This window comes from Hermetia illucens, chromosome 1 (assembly GCF_905115235.1).
Source record: "Hermetia illucens chromosome 1, iHerIll2.2.curated.20191125, whole genome shotgun sequence".
Taxonomy (NCBI): Eukaryota; Metazoa; Arthropoda; class Insecta; order Diptera; family Stratiomyidae; genus Hermetia; species Hermetia illucens.
This window is the reverse complement of record NC_051849.1, coordinates 101,496,861-101,512,617: the sequence shown is the minus strand read 5'-3', so window position 1 is coordinate 101,512,617 and position 15,757 is coordinate 101,496,861. Positions and strand designations below refer to the sequence as shown.

General features: G+C 39.1%; 1 protein-coding gene across 1 annotated transcript; it reads left to right on the top strand.

Annotated features, from left to right (window-relative positions):
- Nucleotides 1-274: 274 nt before the first annotated feature.
- On the top strand, nt 275-14,425 carry LOC119661241. Its single transcript, XM_038070470.1, has 5 exons — nt 275-744; nt 8,494-8,663; nt 8,724-10,320; nt 13,494-13,633; nt 13,695-14,425. The coding sequence occupies exons 1-5, from the start codon at nt 677-679 to the stop codon at nt 13,868-13,870; spliced, it is 2,151 nt and encodes a 716-aa protein (XP_037926398.1). The 5' UTR covers nt 275-676; the 3' UTR covers nt 13,871-14,425.
- The last annotated feature ends 1,332 nt before the right edge of the window (nt 14,426-15,757 follow it).

The following is a 15,757-nucleotide window of genomic DNA, read 5'->3' as shown; positions in this document are numbered from 1 at the left end:
TTCACTTTTTTACATCGGGTCAAAAACAAAAACGTTCTTTGCAAAAAACCCGATACGACAACCGTTCAAAACTCCGATAGCCTCTAGGAAATAAATGAATTGCCGAAGATAACCGCTGGACTACGCTTTAACCTCCATTCATGGGTATCTCGCTCAAGTAGACGTTATTAGAACGGTTGTCCGATATTAATGCTGTTGCTGACGTAGAGGGAAATATCGCGCTAGCAGCTGAATTCCTGTGTTACTCCCAAAGAATGTCATTTTATTTTGACATCTCCAATTCATTTTCTGCGTCAAAATAGAAAAACCAACTGTGAGTACGGCGGCCGCGGCCTCAAAATCGAAATTTGAAGTAACGACAGTGCAGAAATTTGTTTTTGCACCCAACAGAAAGGCTGAAGCAGCTTCTTAGCGTGAGCCAAACGGAATGACAAAGAGAAAAGATTGAGAGGTTGCGTTTTGTTTGCAGTTTTGTCACTCGCGGTGGCATAATGATTAGCTATCGGAAAATTCGCTCTTATTGCCGTATTCGTTTTGCACTGTGTCAGTAAAATACGTTCCGCGGATAATGCACCTCAAGAAGACGCTCGCCTGCCGATATATGTTTGATTAATTTTCTTAAATTATCTTGCAAAAGTAATATCCACCCAGTTCGATTTATCCAGTTGGAATTATAATGCCATGCGAAAGTTGCAATGTACAGTTCACCGTGTTCAAGAGGAAGCGGCTATGCACAGAATGCAGGTATTGGAACTGTTATTAAATTCACTTGACTCTTTCCTTTGAATGATGTTGAAAATTCCACAGCATCGTTAAGGATAAACGAAAAACGAATAGCATCCAACGTCCATTCGCTCTTTGCGGATGCTTTGCACCGTGAATTCGATTGAATCAGCATATTCAGGCCTGACAAAACATAGAGCTGCTGATATTTCAGTCCAATCAGATTAGATAAAGTCGAGTGGGGGTTTGTAATGAATAATAAACTCAATGGGTGAATCATTTCTTATGAAAAATAAGCAAACTTTATCTTGGAACAAATTTCCGCTCACGTCGCTTCTGCTTCTTCGTGATTTTGCTAGGAATCCCATCACTCGGTTATCTTTTGGAAATTCCTTTTAAAAATATATAAAACCTAATCTGAGACGGAGATCACATTCTGCGGGGGTTAAGGACTTTGAGAAATTTGATAACGCTACGTTGAAATACAACTCCTCTGTTATCGGACAGCTCTACTTTGTTCTAACGCTCAAATTGTCACCAGCAGCGGACTACCTTCAATGTTTGACCTCCTCATTATCTTCACATTCTTATTGTCTTCTGTTTTATCATTCGATAGAGTTTAATTTTACCCAATTATCTTCGTGTTCCTACAACGGTTTTCATTACTACGAACACCTGATAATGCCTTAATCTATAATTTTTTTCTTCGTTTATTTCATTGAGATATCAAGTGTAAATCATATCAGTCGGTTTTTGTTTTTCTGGATTGGTTATTGTTTTTAAGGAGCTTTCGAACGTACATGAGATTACGGTCTGATTAAGATTATATGTTATGGCGTATGTTATATGTGATGGGCCAAACCCTTCTTCGTTCTGCGTTTGATACCCCAAGTCGCCGAAAAAGCTGTTAGGGTCTCTTGTCCGCCAAGCCTGGGCCGCTACCTCCCCCAGTTGTAAGCCTGATCGGATGGATCTGATAGGTTTTCAAGTCATTGTTTAGACTCTTCGATATATTCAAACAACGAGAAGTTGACATTGGGAAAGTCTAGAAAATTTTCTTCGTTTTCCTGGATTAGTATGGTGAAATCTTATATACAGGGTGCGGCAGCATAACTTCCTTTTTTAAAATGCGCGCCACTCAGTTAATTGATGTCATAGCGGAGCGCTAGTGATCTCGTTCAAGAGGGGATACTGTAAAGTTTTGTCCCGACACGGTTCAGTCGCCATCATGCGTTGGAATAGTGAGAAGCGTGCCTTTGCCGTTGAGGTTTACTTTTCAAGCGGATGTTCGGTTATTGCAACACAGCGTGTATTTCGGAATCGCTTTAATTTAGCCCCGTTGGCTCCCGTCCCAGACCGCAAATCAATTGTTGCATGGGTCACTACATTCAGACAAACTGCAAGTGCGACAAAAGGAAGAACTGGAGTCCCTCGGCCCGTTAGATCACCTGAGAACATTGAAGCAGCGATCGCCACGGCGTTCTGCGCGCAAACACGTATCTGCCCTTGGACTAGCCGATCGTTCTGTGAGAAGAATTCTTCATGATGATCTTCATTTTCATCCCTATAAGATGGCGGTAGTGCAGGAACTTGCAGAACGTGACTTCAATTCTCGGATGAACGCATGTGAGCTTCTTCTTGATGTCGTTTCCGAGGGTGCTATTGTTTTTTTTAGTGATGAAGTGTTTATGTGAACCGTCCAAGAACCCTACAAGATTTGAAGACCAACAGGAAGACAACAACGTCACGACAAACGCCAGAAATCGGTTTACGCAATGTATGGAGAATGGGGGACGTCACCTAACAGATTTGATCTTCAAAACAATGTAAATAAAAACTTTAGACATGTACCTACATTATAAAAAATAAATAAATATTTTCCGATGCATACAATAGTTTTTATTGAGTTTTGAAAAAAGGAAGTTATGCTGCCGCACTCTGTACAACGCACATGCAACTATTCCAATGTGAAATAATGCCCTATGCTGAATATACTGCTGAAATTAAATGTTGGTTATATCTACAAGATTTTCAATCCGCAATCGACGATTTTTCAATGTCAAATCCTTAATTTCGTCGAAGGACAACCAGAACGCTCCGCGTCATCAGCGCGTTCTGTGTCTTTTTGAAACAATTTATACCAATCAAAAACACTCGCCCAAGTAGTATTGTTGAATGAATGAAGATGCGCAGAACACAACTGCGATCTTTACTGCCCACTGGACGTCATCTTTTCTGTCCCGTGAAAATTCAAAGCTTGCCTAGGCAGTTTTACCTACAGCGCCTTCTTGCGCTATGAAATTTGACATAGTTGTCAATTGAGGTTATACCTACGTTTCGATCATAGTAGTAAAGTTAACGTTACACATCGTGTATATTTTCTTGAAGAAGTAATTGCAAGATATTGCCAAGAAGTCAGTTTTTACAAGCAAAGGATCTTGTTAGACTGAACAACGTTTGGTTCCTAGCTTCCTTGACCAGTGTTGTCAGGCCTGACGAGAGAAAGGGGGATTCCGCCGGCCCTGATTTTTTTCGTGAATCTAAAATAGAATTTTCAATGAAAAAACAACAAACAAAAACATTGCCTATTACCGAATGGCGATGCATGCATGCGCATCTAAATAGGGGTAACGCATCTTCACGTATTTCCACTTTACTCCGCGCATAAAAGCATACATATATGTTATATACGTAAATTAAAAATTGCTCGTAACCGGGTACGTACATATCTATTATATTAGTTACTATTCGCAAGCTTTATTAGCACAAACATATGTATATATACATGTCTACCTCCAGTATATGGTGTTGACGTCATACCCGTCATACGTCGTCATAGGGTGCCAAAAATTTACCTAAAATTCGAAACTTTGACCTTCTATAACTTTGTTAAACTTTTCAGAATTATGTCGTTCTATAACTTTGTTAAACTTTTCAGAATTATGTCGTATATTATCGCCTATGCTGATGTCAAATTTTGTACTTCTGGGGCGAACTTGAGGGATATAGGAATGGAATGTGTTTTGAGGCATTTCATATAGTTGCATCCCTGTAATTTTTTCTACAGATTTTTCGGTTGGCTAGATTCTGAGAAACCCTTATCTCCTCTATATTTAACCCAATATCAGAAAAAAAGGTCAGTTTCGGAAAATACTAATCGAGCCCTTCGATTTGATACCCCACATCACGGCGAAAAAAATGTACACTCTCCTTTCGCACATATGGGGAGCACCCTTCAACTAAACACAAAATGGCACCACATCTTGTTTCATACAAAACTTTAAGAAAAAAGTAATAGAAAAGGAGCATTCTGAGCAAGAGAAACGAAATAAAAAAACACTATGTCAGCATTTTTGAGACTTTTCCTTCCACTCATATCAGTAATTATTCTCGATGCACCCGCAAATTCTATTTTGTGCATATAATTCAGAGGATGGCCAAATTATTAGAGACATTCACATTTTCATCATCTACTTTCGAGAACATGATAATTTTTTCATATTAAGTCTATCTGGGCAACTAAATAGCCCTTGGGGATTAATGAAGAACACAAAATCTTCGAGAAAAATAGAGTGAGTAAGATAAGTTGGTGGTTAACCATAGTAGCGTTGAAATAAAAACAAACTGCCTTAAATGTATTAAAAGTATTCCATGAAGAATAAGAATTATGATTTCAGCAAAAGAACGCTTTAATTAAATATTATGTATTTTTTCAAAGGTGACTCTAATGACTTTACTTCCTTGTTAAATACCCTTGCCACAGCTTACGAATATTTGATGATGATATGGATGAGGATGATCCAGCCCGGAAAGTCTATAAGGGCAATATCTATGGTAGAAAACGATGGAGCGATGGCGTAGGCCAGGATGCTAGACAGCTTTTAGGGATATCGAATTGCTGGGCCTCAGCGCAAAACCGGGATGTCTGGAGTTCCTTATTAAGGCAGGCCTAGACCGGATACCGGTTGGTGCGGCCTTGATGATGATAACTAATATCACATGCAGAGTAACATTGTCTTCTCTTTGTCAGGTTCCATTCCATTATTCAAAATTATTTCATTTTTATGTGCAAACATGTGAGATAATAGTTCGTGTAACTTAAGGGGGAAACCACATTACATTTTCAAAATCGATTTTTTTATTGGATAGATCGTTAATTTAGCTATACCAGATTTTATGAGCATAGAACCGAGCGATTATTGGGTACACGCTCGGGCTCGTGCATCCTTATCTAAACCTTCTTATGTAAACTTGTAAATAAATAAAAAAGTAGTGAAAATTAACATTTTTTGGTTGCAACATTTTTGATTTTGACTATTTTCACCCGCATTGAAGTTCATATTCTTAGAAAATAGTTAACAATGTGGATGAGGTAGCGTCTCATGAGTTGCCTCTGCTCAGGACGAAACCGTTAGTCCCCTTTTTTTAAAATGTAAACTTCAAAGCTATTTGACTTAAAATAAAAGTTGGAGTCACTACATGTCCCCCAGTTGAGCTCTAATTACGACCTTCAGCAAAATTATGTGCCGAAGTTGAACTCTAGTCCGTAACTTTTTTATTTGTGGCTACAAATTCACATAAGTGAAAATAGGCCTTCTAATATGGTTTCCCTCTGTAAGCCGATCAACGGAAACGGTACAGTGGCGCGATCTTCATTAAATTCGTAGTTCTAGGAAGAACTTAAGGGGTTTCTGCGGCCAATAACTGAAAGTTACTTTAGAGCCTAGCCGGTTGGGTAGTTTCTGAGAATGGCCCCGTTAAATAAATGATCGTTTTCGACCGAACTACCCACCTTTCCAACAAATCTCAAAACTAAGTCCAGATTCGGAAAGTACTAACCAAGACCTTTCATTTGATACCCTACATGACTATATTTGGTGAAAAAATTTACACCCCCCTTTTGCATGTATGGGGACCTCCCCTCAAATTGTACGTAACCGAATTCAACACACTGTATGCGTGAGCATTCGCAGTTCCCATTTTTTCACCAAATTTGGTGTCAATCGCTGCTACAGTCTCCGAGAAAAATGCGTGTGACGGACAGACAGACTGACAGCAATCCGATTTTGTTTTACACAAAACCTTAAAAAATGGAGAAAAAAATTTTACTGTAAAGCCGAGGTTAACCATACCACAACTTAGGAACTGATACGAGAAGTGTAGGGTGAATCAGCTGTGTCTCCTCCCACAACATTGCGTTGGTATGCTGCGTTTATCGGTGGTAGAGAAAACTTGGAAGTCGAAAAGAGGAGGGGCCGACCAGTGAGCACGAAAAGGAAGGAAAACATCGCTCGTGTAGCTGATCTTTTGAAAGCCGGTCTCCAATGTTCGTGCAGTTTGATAAATGAGAAAACAGGGACACCGAAAACCACCATTCAACGCATATTGCATGAAGATATGAAGAAGAGAAAAGTGTGCGCGCCTTTTTTGCCGCATGTATTGACTGCCGATCTGCTCGAAATGATCAACATTTTTTGTATTCGATAACAACAGGTGATGGAAACAAAACACCAGAGGGCAGAATGGTGCGGTCCGAATACGTCGCCTTAAAAAAATGTCGTCTCAAAAGTCGAAAGTGAAGACAATGCTCATTTTTTTTCGATAGCGAAGGGATTATCACCACGAATTTGTGCCGAAGGATCAGAGTTTTACAAACAAGTTTTGGACCGTTTGCGCATCGCACGTGTGAGTCCGAAAATATGGAAAAATCACAACTTTTTCCTCTACGATAATACCCAGCCGCATACCACCACTGTTGTTCAGCAGTTTCTGGCTAAAAAAGCTATAACTCAGTGAAGCTATTCTCCCTACTCTCCGGATTTGAGTCCCTTACACTACTTTGCCTTTCCAAGGTTGAAATAGGAGATAGAGAGAACCCATTATGCAACGACTGAGGACATCCAGCAATCTGTAACGGTCAAATTTAAGAAAGCGATGGATAAGCTACAATATCGCGCTAATGAGTGTATTCGTGTTAAGGGGGATGAATGAAAATTACCATTTTAAAAAATGGTTTTCGAAGCGTAGTCTTAAAACTCATGGGACGCACCTTTTGGCACCATACCATCAAGCGCGTCAAGAACTCTTGCTTTCATTTTCATTTTTTTTCACAATGATTGCTTTTCTATCCTCAAATCTTTTCAAAACAATCTCATTTGTAATTTATTTCTACAAACAAAAATCGACTTCAGTATATTAAAAAAAAATTCAGGAAGAAAATCAGTGATACAGTGTTAATCAGGAAAAAGGAAGAAATCAGAAATCTGGAATTTCGGTACTTCTGGTAAGAAGGGTTTTGTATAAATTAGCAGAGGTGAAACAGTGTCTGATGAGTTGCCTCTGCCTGGGACGATACCGCAAGTCGTCAACGTCAGTATATTTCAATATCAAGTTGTCATCATTCTTTCTGTGCTGGGAATTCCAAAACTCCATTAACATTTGTCTCCACCATGTCATCGGGGTATTAAAGTTTAACCTAATTTCGAACAGAGAACAACGAGAGGGGGTACGGGCCAGATACCAATGGGCTTGTTGAGTAGAAGGCGGAAGTGCCAGTAGAATAAAAGTGAATGGGAAGAATTGAAACTTCTCTGGAAAACCTGATGGGAGCACACATTTCAGCTCGAGCGAATCGGCACCGATGGCTTCTTGGTGTGGATGACACGCTAGCCCCCATTTATGGGATATTGATAAAGTTGTTTGGTCTCTGCATTGTCCGGATGGCTTAGTAGCTAAAAAAAGATGTTACGTGTAAAACTTGACGGCCGGCTTCTCTATTACGAATATTCAAGTAAATCTCGGTCCATCGAAACCCAGTTTGTTAAATTTTATGTAGGGCTTTTGAAGTCGTTCACAATGAAGGAATCCTGTGGAGAGCATCTAGGGAAATTTTGTGTGAAAAATGTATCCGAACAATAAACCCAAGTCTGTCGAAGAGCTCAAAACTGCTATATTGTCATCGCTGTAAATTTTTACCAAAATTTGTTCTAACATCTAATTGGCTTCCTGAAACATTGTATTTTTGCACTAATTGTGGAGCACATAGAGCATGAAAAGTCGCCTTTTGGATATGAGGACGTTTCTTACTCTCATTTACAAACAAAATACAGCCATAACAAATACAAATGCAATCGTAGAAGGAGCTGACGACAAGTTTTTACAAATACGCCTTTTTCACAGCGCTACAAGATATCGTAAGGACATCAAGCGAATACCTTCAAGGCGCCCGAGCCTGAGCCGGTTAAGAATCGCTCCATGTCCCACGAAATGTCCTTTTACTAAACGCTTCCAAACTGTGCTCGTAAATATATCGTCGATCGTGGAGTGGTCGATCTGATTTTTTAAGCGATGCCTTTTACTCTTGATTTGCTCTAAGGCTATACTCAAACAATGTACCACCAATATGACCGAACCGAAATTTAGAATTTAGATCTCCAATCACAATTATCTTCTGGAACTATGGATTTAGAATTTGATGTTGCGACTAATGTAAAAACATCCATATTGAGCGAATTATGTCGAAAATTCAGCTAAAATTTTCAAGAGCTAAAAATTAGAAAATTTCCTCCAATATGCGTAACTTAACCTGTCCTTAATTCCACTTCTAATTTTCCGAAAAATGTTCTCCTTTCAATCTTGATCACCAAAATTTCCCCAACATCAAAATCGATTATTGTGGTATCATTTGCTAGACGCCCAGTACGTAGGCATATACACATATTTGTTTTCGATAATTCAGAAAGGGGAATTGACGATTACCTTTAATTTCAGACGATTTTATTGCAATCATTGTCTGGTGAAGCGTAGTGAAAAAATTCTTTGTGAAAGATGTATAGTTTTGACCGCGCGACCGCTATCTAAAATTGATCTACTGAAGTTAAAGCCAAAAGACTTGATATTTTACCTCCAATCAAAACATATTTCTACCACAGGATGTGTGGGTAAGTGATTTGGTTATGTTTACAATCAAAATCTACTCAAATATTATCATAATTTTTCAGAGAAAGAAGAACTTGTCAATCTTGTGATGACCCACGTTAATGCCACTAGAACCACTCCCTCAACCCCATCCAGCAACACATCTAGTCCTCAACGTGCGGCCGCTCCCGAAGATCCACCTTCAGCTTCAGATTTTGAAAATTGTTCTAATCCATTTGATCAAATCAAACAAACATGTCAGAGTTTATTCAATAGCTTCGCCGAAAAGATTGTTGATCTAAATTTCGAGAATAAGCCTCCTAATAATACATCAACCAATCAGCAAACGAATATATTCAATCAGCCGCGTTTTCAAACGCGAGAAATGCCAACATATGCTTCAAGTACGCAAAGCCAAAACGTACAGTCGCAAAATTTAAATATTCAAAATCCGATGCCAAGAAGTAGTTCGTCCACATCTGAACTAAACAATGTGACCACAACAGCTGTACAAATGCAGTCTGCAAGCTCAAGCAACCCATCCAGCCCCATAGTCAGTATAGGTTCAGTATCATCTCACGGTTCTTCGTCGCAACAGCGTAACGCACCAGGATCTGCGCGAACGATTACACAGGGACATAGTGCTACGAGTATTCCTTCTATTCATAGGAGTGCTGTTAAGAAACTCATCGATAATTTGCAAGATGTGAATACTTCAGGTTGTGAGTGTTCAGATGATGAAGTTCTTGCCGAGTTCACACAGCGTCATAAACCCCGAACAGATATTAATACATCAAATGTATACGTTGAAAAATTGTCACCTCCATCGCAAAGTGATTCTGCTTTCGAAGATCAGATACCGGGCCCCAGTGGCAGTGGGGCCCAAAGCGCTTCACCCAGTAAATTATCTAGTGGCGACAACCAAAGGAGTTCTGAAGAGTCCTCTGGCTCTTCATTCGAAGAATTAGGAGCCGTTGGAGGTTCAAATGATTGGCAAATAGTTGATAAAGCGGATGTAATACAGCCACCAACAAATGGTCCTGATTCTAATCTACAGCAGAGCAATACACCTTCAACATCATCGGCAACGTCTACATTCCAACAACATTCCAGCAACTTTGCTTCAGGTATCGAAAATAAGAAGAACAATCATAAACCCCGTCGATTAAATCGTCGACGTTCGGATAGTTGCGTTGTGCATACCACCTCGAATAGATCCCAGCCTGAAACACCCATCGATGCGCCAATGGAAGATGACGAATCCGATGATGCCTCTCATGAAAATCCTTCATGCAAACGCTCGCGAAAATGTTGTCATAAATGTGGTAAAACCAAAAACAGTCTGAAAAGCAAATTATTGAAATTCCACCGTCAATTGGAAACACAACAGATGTCTGAAGTAGAAATGAAACGAGCAATTGAAGAATTTCTTAATTTTCTTGAGAATAAGTCAAAGGAATCATTGGAAGGCTCAGATTCCGAAGCAAATGCAACACAAATGAATTTTGAATCAAGACAAGCTTCTACTGTGGCTAATGTCAATTCGATAACGGTTGAAGATTTCAGTTTTGGTAGAGATGACGACGGTATACATGTTTATGGATCTAGGGAAGAGGAATCGTATGGCGGACCGTGGCGACATGACAGTCGGTTTCTTAATTTAGGGGACTTCAAATCAAGGTAAGAATTAGAAAATTACTTTTTACATTATATATTTACCTGAAAAATACGTAAATTGATTAATATTGAACGTATGTTTCCCGCTGCATATTCCAATCTTTTCAACTATTTGACTTTTTTTTTCGTTACTTTCGACATTGAGATTTGCAGTGTTATGAACATTTTCGATAAAAAACTCCAAATCCTATGCAGTGCAATAAGAGAATAAAATAAAATTTTCGACAGCATGAACACACTCCCTGTTCTGGAATGATCTATGCAGGAGGGACACCCTAGAGAAACTAATAGTTGTTATGAGAGCGACTTATGACGCGCAAAATGTCATGCGCGGCGTCCGCCGCGGTTGCATTTTGTCATCGATATATTTCTTTTTTTTCTTACCGGTTCATGCTGCCTTGGCTTGAGGACGTGGAGGGTTTTATTTCATCTTTAGTCGAACAACTCAATTACGCTAATGACACATGTTTGCCCTCTCATCGAATCATGGACCATTGCGAGATGGCTCTGGATTTTAAAAAGGAGGCAAGCAGAATCGACACTGTACTTAAAGTCTTCTGACACATTAACAACGCTGTCTTGAAATGCCACTATCTCCATAGCAACTACAAGTTGAACCTGTCCGGTGCCAATTTCTTCTCTATGCTCCTACGAGGATAAGGCGAAAAGTTCTCGAAAAATCTCCCGGTTGCTGTCTGGTGTCTGGGTCTACGCTGGGTCTGCCACCTTCTTTTTCTACCATAGATATTGCCCTTTTAGAATTTTATCCTTAACCAGGGGGTCGTGGTATCGCTCAAAAATTTCGTTATTTTATAGGCCATAAAAGCAGAGCATGGGTTCATTTAGAAGTCGCTCTAGGTGTTCCTTTAGCACCGCTAGATAAATGCCACCCATGTCAGGGGTTCCACTCAATAAACCGTATAATAGCTCTCGCTTTTTCATTAGTAACCACTGCTGTCGCAGTGCTCCGGCTTCCCTTGCAACACTTTCGAGTTAAAACGGTAATTCTCTCCCTTCCATGTCTGTTACGTATTTTAGTGAGTGGTGTATTTCCGAGAAAGGCTATATTGAACTCTGGAGTACGTGAAAATTCCATCCGGTGTCCTAAGTGAGTCTAATTCGAGCGACTCATCCCTTTTAGGGTCTCTACACAGCATTGAAATCTCTCCTTCGCGTTCCCGTTCCTCACAGTATGTTCTAAAGGAGTCTCGTTTGGAATTTCTTACAAGCCTCTTATTCACGCTATGAGTCACTAAAATTTCATCGATGATCCAGTTTGAGCTAAGCCGAAACTCGTTTATGAACGTTCTATTTCTATTCTTTTAGTGTTCAAAGCGTTTTTGTCACAACTCATGTTTTCAAGATAGATGACCCTCATAACTCCCAAATTATTATTGAAATTTTGAACGCTATTTTGGTATATAATTTACGTGGTAACGCTGGATTTTTTTTCAAATTTGTTAACATTCTTTATTGTGCAATAATAAATTAGACGATTTTTCCTGCACGTCTTTCACAATTCGGATAAAACCCTCCCAGCATTACCAGGGGAAAGCGATCATGTAATGGAAGAGCTTTGATGTGTCAATTTCAGCCCATCCGGCACAGTTAGGAGGGGTATTCTACTTTTTTTCCGAAACGCTTCCGACTAATTGTTGCCATTGCCTTATTTTTTAATATTTCTTCATGAGAGTTTTACACAATATTCTTCTAATGTCATACCTTGATGTACCATTGGTTTTAGTAAATAAAAAAACACACAAACATAAAATTATGCCTTTTTTGCACGAATCTGGGCTATCCAGTCGTTATGTTAAAGAACAAGTTGCCCTGAATACAGCTAACGCAATTGAGCAAGGGATCTAAATCAATACTAAATAACAAATTTCGGTTCATATAATAATTTTTTATCGCCATGGCAACCGATTAGTAGGCTATCGGTGTAAGTGCTAGAGGCTATCAGTCTGTAACGTGTTAAGATATTAAAGAATAGTTTAAATGGAAAAAAAAATTCTCGATTTCCCGAAAGTTCTAGAGTGGTTTTCCCCTTAAACTATCGAATACTTATTAGTCTGGTAGTACTCAAGATTATCCGCGCTCCCGGAAGCCGAGAGCTACCACCAATTTATTTTTATTCCAGCAGGCGGAATAGGTGCTCAATAGCTGCAGAAAACTCGGGCGAAACCAGTTTCGGTGATTAGTGTTAAAAAACGGGGACGCTAACTTGTTTGGTTGCATTGCTATCCGGAACCCCTCGTTAAAGCCACAAAACAAGAAAAAACTGATGCAACGGTCTTTTATCAATCGAGAATGGACAGGATAATACTTTTAAAGGGTTTTTTGGAGCGAAAGAAAGAAAATATGGTTGAAATGGCTCTAGTTAGGTTTTGTTAACATCGACAAAGAATGACAGTGTTGGGTAGTTAACAGAGAATTCACACTAGCCAAAGTTTTCGATACACTGTTGATGAAATACGGTGATTATTATATGTATGTAGGTTGTACTTAACACCTACATCTGACAAACGAATTGGTTTCCAATAAAATTAACGACTATAGGGAAATTTTCTACTTGGATGATATCTAAATTTTCGAAACCTGTCCTGTAATTGAAGTAATAAAAACTTGTTGTTTCTTTTTCGTTGGTGTGGATATTTATTCTTGCAAATACCGATATTTCGGGAACCACTTATTCCCTTCATCAGTGCTAACAACTTGTTCCCGAAATATCGGTATTTGCAAGAATAAATATCCACACCAACGAAAAAGAAACAACAAGTTTTTATTACTTCAATTAATTAATCGTTGGAAACACCGCATAATTTCACTCAGACTGTCCTGTAAGGTAATACCTCAATTCATCCGTAGAAAAAGTTGACACGAACTCCAAACTGGCTATTGAAGCAGAGAGACGAAAGGCAATGCGCATTTCGCACTTCTATTCATACGCCTTTCGCACTTCTATTCATACGCCTTTTTCTGGTCTACTGCGTGATTTAAGGAACCTCTTCATTTACAGTGGTTGGCCGACGATTCAGCAATCGAAGAAAATGTACCTATCTAACTGCACAAAATAGATAATAAAGAATTTTTAAAAAATCCGAATATCTGACGTTGAACTCCAGTTTTCCAATGATCTTTCCTAAAGCAATGTATTCATTTCAATTCACTTTCAGCTCTGAATTTGATGACCTCTCAGTTAAGCAATTGAAGGAAATTCTTATGCTGAATCGAGTCGATTTCAAGGGATGCTGTGAAAAACAGGAACTTCTCGATCGTGTGAACCGTCTTTGGAATGATTTGCAGACAAGTCCTGGTAAGACGTGAAATGCACAACCAAATGACAATCTTATTATATTTTATTATGATTTTTACAGCTGTTGACAAGCTACCGACGGATGATCTTTGTAAGATTTGTATGGATGCTCCAATTGAATGTGTAATATTGGAATGTGGGCATATGGCAACATGCACGAATTGTGGCAAAGTGTTGAGCGAATGTCCAATATGTCGACAATATATTGTTAGGGTAGTTCGCTTTTTCAGAGCGTAAAATCAGAAGTTTTATCAGCAATAGCAGATGTAAATTGCAAATGCAAAAAAAATTAAATGGTTTTGGATACGAGTTCCCGCCTTGGAAAGGCACGACTTTTAATAGTATTGGCAAATATCGCAATGTTTTACGAAGAAAATAACTAGCAGAATTTTGCCTGTTCCAGTTGTACTACACTCACTACTTTTCTCCCCGAATGTTCTATTTGTGTACCGAAAATAATGTTTGACCAGCAGTTAAAGCATACAACTAATTTACATATTTATCTTTAAACTGGCATTATACACTTTCCGGTTTGAATCGTAACCGTAGTGTCTGCGTAAAATTAATCAAGAGAATATAATTCAATGATGTATTCAACTACATATTTTCAAATGACGTATAAACAGTAATTTTAAATAACTGGATGCGGACGATATGAAGGGAATAACCAATTTGAAACAGAGTTCAAGGGTGATTAATATTTATATAAGCATAGAGTTCTTGTAAGGAATTTCTTGAATAGGTGATAAAAAGTTTATTATTAAATTACTAGCGCAACACTGAGTTGAATTATTTTTTGGCTGTTTATATGCAGAATATGGATTTTAATTTTGCAGGAAGTCTAGTCCAATTATGGATGCAAATTAGTTGGCTTGCTTGATTACATTTCATTTAACAACTGGCGAACGAACTACGATACCCTCAGAGTAAAATAAATTTCGCTACCTAATGCCAGAAAATCACTGACTGAATTATCTAACACTGCAGCATCTTTTGTTGCTACTATGAACCCAATATGTGAGCATAGCGGATCAACTACATCTATAGGCTATCACTTAGTCCTTGGAAATGTACTTTAGCTCAACCCACGACTTCCTGACTACATTGCATTCATTTCCTCCGCTATTCGACGTCATGTACCTCTAGGACAGCCCACTCGTCCTCCATCCTGGGATAGTGTGCTGCATTGCATGGCATAATCCTTCATGGCGATGCCTCGTTTTCTGAATGTATGGCTTATCAACTATCACCTCCGCCTTTTGATCACATCGACGGATATCTGTCCCGTATACCGACGAAGCTCATTATTAGATATAGTCTCAGGTCAGAATACCTCGATTATAGGTCTACGTCGTAGTTGAGTGAGTTGACGAAAGCTTGAAATAGCGATATATGCTGAATAAAAATTAATATTAGCGACGGAGACGGAGTTGAGTTTTCATTTTTGAAACCTTGAAGCTTTCGAGTAACATTGGCGGTCACTTCCCATGTCCAATAACGGTAAGAAAATATTGACCTAGAACAACTTAATGCGAGATAGTTGCATTTGCATATCCAAAAATTGGTCAAAATAGCGAAGACAGATCGCTGTGAACACGTCGAACGACATCATCATCGATTCAAATTTCAAGTTCCTCCGAGGTTTTACCCGAAACAGCGCATGAGATTTGGCGCCCTCATAAGTTGCTCTGATAACAGTACTGTTTCTCCGGGGCGATTTTAGATGCACTCCCCGTTGACGATGTCCCGCAATCGAAGAAGAGTAGGTGGAGCGGAGGTGGAAACTGTTAATATGATCGGTGCACGCTGATTTAAAGCGGAAACCAGCCTACTCCCTGTCGATAAAACTTCCGAGGTTGTCTTTAATACGTTCCAAGATTAATTTTGGTATTACCTTTGCGACGATTGAAATGATAAGAATACCTCTACTGGGTTCATTACACCTCACACTATGCCCTTCGGAATCAAAATTATCATCCCCTTGTTTTCTCGCCATTTCACTCTTTAACGGAAATTTCCTCTGGTGCGTAGTAATGCGCAATTATGATACTCCTTAACGTGAACCTGGAATTCTACAGTCGAGTCTGTCTGAAATCGGTTCACAGATTACGAAAGCGTGGCTTG

What these genes read in the sequence shown, in the direction of transcription:
- LOC119661241 (XM_038070470.1), top strand. Translation starts at nt 677, where the DNA reads ATGCCATGCGAAAGTTGCAATGTACAGTTCACCGTGTTCAAGAGGAAG. An exon ending in CGGCTATGCACAGAATGCAG is followed by an intron (nt 745 to 8,493) that starts GTATTGGAACTG and finishes CTTTAATTTCAG; the next exon opens with ACGATTTTATTGCAATCATT. An exon ending in TTAGGGGACTTCAAATCAAG is followed by an intron (nt 10,321 to 13,493) that starts GTAAGAATTAGA and finishes ATTCACTTTCAG; the next exon opens with CTCTGAATTTGATGACCTCT.